The sequence below is a fragment of the Electrophorus electricus genome, chromosome 7 (assembly GCF_041902795.1).
Source record: "Electrophorus electricus isolate QZ-2024a chromosome 7, ASM4190279v1, whole genome shotgun sequence".
Classification (NCBI taxonomy): Eukaryota; Metazoa; Chordata; class Actinopteri; order Gymnotiformes; family Gymnotidae; genus Electrophorus; species Electrophorus electricus.
The window spans coordinates 14,900,001-14,905,000 of record NC_137503.1 but is presented as its reverse complement, the minus strand read 5'-3'; the positions used below and the strand labels follow the sequence as shown (position 1 = coordinate 14,905,000).

The 5,000-nt window shown below is 48.7% G+C and overlaps 1 protein-coding gene across 10 annotated transcripts in view; it reads left to right on the top strand.

Annotated features, from left to right (window-relative positions):
* The window catches only part of foxp1b (forkhead box P1b), a 133,646-nt gene that overhangs the window by 98,452 nt on the left and 30,194 nt on the right, over positions 1–5,000 (top strand). For 9 of the 10 annotated variants that reach the window (XR_014124571.1, XM_035524649.2, XM_035524655.2 and 6 more), the window contains 2 exons: positions 1,713–1,850; positions 2,304–2,396. Coding sequence is in view for 9 of the 10 variants with exons in the window: in XM_035524649.2 (XP_035380542.1) it covers positions 1,713–1,850; positions 2,304–2,396 (231 nt within the window). In the remaining variant the exon portion in view is untranslated. The remainder of the gene's footprint in view (positions 1–1,712; positions 1,851–2,303; positions 2,397–5,000) is intronic. The other variant, XM_081717830.1, reaches the window with a different exon arrangement.

Genomic DNA, 5,000 nt, shown 5'->3' with positions numbered 1-5,000 from the left:
GCTCAAATCCTAAACACAAATCCAACATCATGCAACGGCACCAAAACACGGGAGCAAGGCCAGCATAAGTGGTGTGGGTGTGTGTGTGTGTGTGTGTGTGTGTATATAATATAGGAGAGATGCAGGGGCGGTGGGGGGGGCGGTTCTGGGCTCCCTCTCCCCTCTCTGTTTTCATCCGTCTCCCCGACCTTCAAAATAGTTCATCAAAATTAGTGATGCCGAGCAGTAAGGACACGGGCGCATAATGAGTGGGAAATGAGGGACTCGGGGGGGCGCGGGCTGTGCAAATTGAGCGGCAAGCCATGTGAGAAAGTCTAGATGGACTGCATATTAAGTCATTGCGCCAGGAAGACCGAGTAGCACCTTTTATAATACCTCGCCTTTGGCCTGCTTTCCCCAACAGCGCGGCCTTGACTGATGTTTTTTTCTGTTTTTACCACGTGCGACCTGTAACCGGGTGCCGTGAGCCGTCAGAGCGGCCTGGGAGTTCGCGGACTTCTCTGAGCTTCTTATTTGAGACCTCTGGCCTTTGTCACGCTGGGGATGCCTGGGGCGTTCATTAAAGCTGGTTTGTTTTTGTTTTATCCTTTAAAGCGTGGCAAATTAGGCCGTATGTATGCAAGTGGGTGGCAGGCGACGCCCCTTATGGGGTGAGACTGCTCCAGAGGCCTCAATTATGCTCTGGAAGGCCTGAAAATTCGAGGCAGGGTCATGTGTTGTGATGCACAGATCCAATTGGGGTAACCTTGGCGAAGGCTGTCACTGTAAGGTCTGGCCAAGGTGGGCAACGTACATGTTGGAGCCAAAGTGGGCAACGTATACGTGCACATGAGTGCGAGCGCGCGCACACACACACACACACACACACACACACACACACTCGCTCGCTGTTGTTAACACGACCTGACCGTGCATTTTAGTATAAGATGCTCTCAGGTTCATCTGCATCAACACTCGTCACCCGAGCGTTGTGAAGGGAAGGTTTTAATGGCGTCGCACATTATGGACACACACACACACACACACACACACACACACAGCCCCTGCAGCAATTAAATGTTCTCTGTCAGCTGTGTATGAGGACCTGCTCAATGTCACCCTCCATCACCCTTCTCTCTGCTCTCACCACCTTCTTTATCCACGCGCGTTACTGTCTGACAGAGGGACCATGAGAGCGTTCACTCGTGTGTTCCAGAATTACTGGTGACATCTTACCGATAAACATTGCTTGCACCCTGCAATAACCTGCATTGAAATTTTCATTTGTATGTTTTTTTTTTTCCCCTCTCTGTTTTGGTTTTTTTTTGCGGGGGGGGGGGTTGCCTTCCTTTTGTCCTTGTGGTAATGCAACCGGGCCTTTCAAAAGGCCGAAGCAAAAACATAAACAGCCTACCAAACACAAAACACACTAAAACCAGCGCAGTGAAAACAATAGTGACACTCCAGGCTAGTAGCCAGTGGCCTTGGTACTGGAGTGGGCCACAGCACGGTGCATGAAGGTCTCGAGGTGGGTGGAGGTGTGAGCGCATTCTGTGGTTGCTGCTTTGTTTGCTGTATAAGATCCCCACGTATAGGCTACATTTTGTGTGTGTGTGTGTGTGTGTGTGTGTGTATAGAGTTTTACACAGTTTGCTCTTATGACTGTACACATAGAACTGCATTTTGTGTCTGTAATCCCGTCTAAAAATGTGTGTGCGTTGTGTGTGTTGTAGGTGCCAGTCTCTGTGGCTATGATGACTCCACAGGTGATAACCCCTCAACAGATGCAGCAGATTCTACAGCAGCAAGTCCTGAGCCCTCAACAGCTCCAGCTCCTTCTGCAACAGCAACAGGCCCTCATGTTACAGCAGGTACACACACACACGCGCACACGCACACACACGCGCACACAGACGCACACACACACGCACACAGACGCGCATACGCGCACACGTGCGTGCATGCAGACATACATAGGTACATGTGCACGCATGTATACAGAGGACAAGATATAACAGCAGGTGTAGACACACACCTGCGCGCGCACACACACACACACACACACACACACTTTTGTAACATTGCCAGTGAGATTCTTTTTTTTTTTTTTCTTTCGTTGCCTCATAGCCCGGGGTACTGTGCATACTCTATGAGCTTTGCCCACAGGTCCTGCAATGCTGAATGTTTGCCAATGACTCAAGCAAACTTTCACCATACAGCAAAATTCTCCAGAACTATGACCGGATAGTAGCTCATTGCCGGTAAATCACCTCACTGATAATCCTGGGTCAGTGGTGCTCACCCGAGTGTGTGTGTCTCAACAGCAGCAACTCCAGGACTTCTATAAGAAGCAGCAAGAACAGCTTCATCTCCAGCTCCTCCAACAACAGCATGGCAGCAAACAGCAGAGCAAAGAGGTACGCAGGCATCCGTATCTCACCCCCCCCAACACATGCATTCTTCATTAGTCACCCTGATTGTACGTGCATTGTAGAGGTCTATCCTTTCCCGTACAGATAGCAGGTCCATGCCACTCCGCTAGCTGTAATTCCTTCCTTTTCTCCCTTTTGTTTTCCTGCCTTTGACATAAATGTGCATATTTTCCTCTGATGGCAAGCACACGGAAAGGATGTCAAATACTTCCCTTTGGAGAAAAAACGCAAAAGAGAGAGAGAGCGAACAGGAGTGAGAGAGATGCACAAATGTATAGCGTATCATTGGAAGTGGCTGCCGGGATAATTAACATAGAAATAGCAGAGGGAGAGGAAGTATGTCATTGTGAGATACTGCTCTCCTCTACCAACCCCCCCACCCCAACCCGGCGCGGGGTTCGAGCCTCATCTCATTTGCGATGGCTCTGTGTTAATGACTGGAGGATACAGGCATGGCTCTGGACAAAAGAGGAGATTATTGCTTGTTCAGAAGCAGTTCAAAGACAATTGGAGGGAATTTCAGACTTGGCGCTTTCCCTTCTGAGAGGCACGTTCACTTTGAGGGTCTATAAATTAAATCGAATGTAAAACACACACACACACACACACACACACACACACACTCGCACACGCAGAGACTTGTACACAGAAATGCTGACTTCAAAGTCCCCTAATTAATGAACTGGGAGCTTCAGTTTGGACAAGTCGTGGTGCCGTGCTTCTCTAAATCAACGTGACAGGACTGTTTCTCTCATCTCTGATAGAAGCTGTCTTTCTCTCTCTCTCTCTCTCTCTCTCTCTCTCTCTCTCTCTCTCTCTCTCTCTCTCTCTCTCTCTCTCTCTCTCTCTCATGTCAAACAGATAGGACAGAAGGGAGTGTTGGGGAGGGAGGTGGTAGAGCAAAAAGGAGCCACAATTGATCAGCTGAATGGGCCACAGTGAATTAAAAAAAAAAAAAAAACGAAACAACTTTTTGAAGCGCATTATGTTTGATCACAGGAAATTGATGCAGCCCTCAAGAGGCACGGTCCTTTTGCCGATGTTTTCTCTCTCTCTCCGTCTCTCTCCGTCTCCTCTCCTTTTCCTTTTTTTTTATATTCCATTTGGATTTTCTCGTTCAGCCATCAAAAGACAAGAAGAAGAATCACTCCGCGATGCCTCCCGTGGGGACTCCTCACAATAACCCCCTGTTGTTGCTTTGTGCCTCGCTTTCATTTTAAAGATGTTTTTTTTTTTCTCCCTCTTTTTCCTTTGAGTTTTTTTTTTTTCTTCCTCCAAGATCCTTAACTTGGGATTGGAGTTTGAGACAATAAAGGGGTCTGCCAGTGTCACTCTCGATCATGTTTGTCAGGCAATTGCCCCCCATCCCCCACCGAATCCACCCCACAACCTCCACAACTACCCCAGCCCCGCCCCGCCCGTGCCGCTTGCCGTTAACCTCTCATTTGCTCAGACGGGGGCTGTGTCGATGTACTGCTGTGTGTACATGACCGTGTGTGCGTGTAATGTTGAAGTACAATCCAGACTGTACCCTAAATACCATTTCATTGTTTTAACTACAGAAACGTTCTATTAAAGTTTTAGAAGAGAAGTAAACAGGAAATCTCAAATTGAAACACTTCAGACAGGTATATTAAAATGCAAGCATCTATTCCCTTTAGGTGTACTTTATTTAATATTAAGCTGTGATGTGTGGACTGGACATGTGGCAACTGAGAGTGAGAAACAGAACAAGAGTGAGTAACAGCAAGAGAGACAGAGTGAGAAACCACAAGAGAGACAGAGGGTTAGAAGCAGAATGAGAGCGAGACGGCGAGTGAGAGCTTTATCACACTGGCTCAGCTCTGCTGTGGGTCTGCTGCGTGACCTCGCTGGTGCAGCAAGACCTTTTTTGTTTGCCTGCAGTGAGGAGCACTAAACACAGCAGCGCATCCTGTGTTTGAGAAGAGGGTGCGGTCCACAGCTTGGCAGCAGAGAGACTGTAATGCCCAGTCACACACACACACACACACACACACACACACACACACACACACACACACAGTGCTGACACTTAGAACTCAAGCACTGAGCACTCTTTATCTAACGTTCAGCTGAGTTGCGCCCCATTCGGGTTGCTGTTGGGGTGCAGGCGGGCCAAGGTCACAGAGAGGTGTGTTCACAGAGAGCAGGAGGGGCTAGTGCATGGGTGAAACTGCCCTGCCTCTCCCCTCTTATCACCAGAACATCGGCCATTTGTTTTTCAATTCAGTGCGGATTGAGGATATTAGATCATTTCCTCTGGTTTGTTGCTCCAGTGACTATAGCAACCTCCCCTCCCCCAATCATTCACTTTTGCCACCTTTTTCTTCTCCTTTTTTCTCCCTCTCTTCCTCCCTTTCTCTCACCCCCCCCCCCCCCCAATTTCCCTTTCATCCACCACTCTCCTTCTTAACCGCATCCTCCTTTCCTCTGGCCTCCCGCTATCTCCAGCCAGTTTCTCCCTCTAGCGTTCCCCTAAACAAACGCCGTAATTCGACTTTAAGGATGGATCTCCCGCCCCTGAGCTCACCCCATTGGCTAGTCCCCAGTGCAAGCCTCTCTGTTACA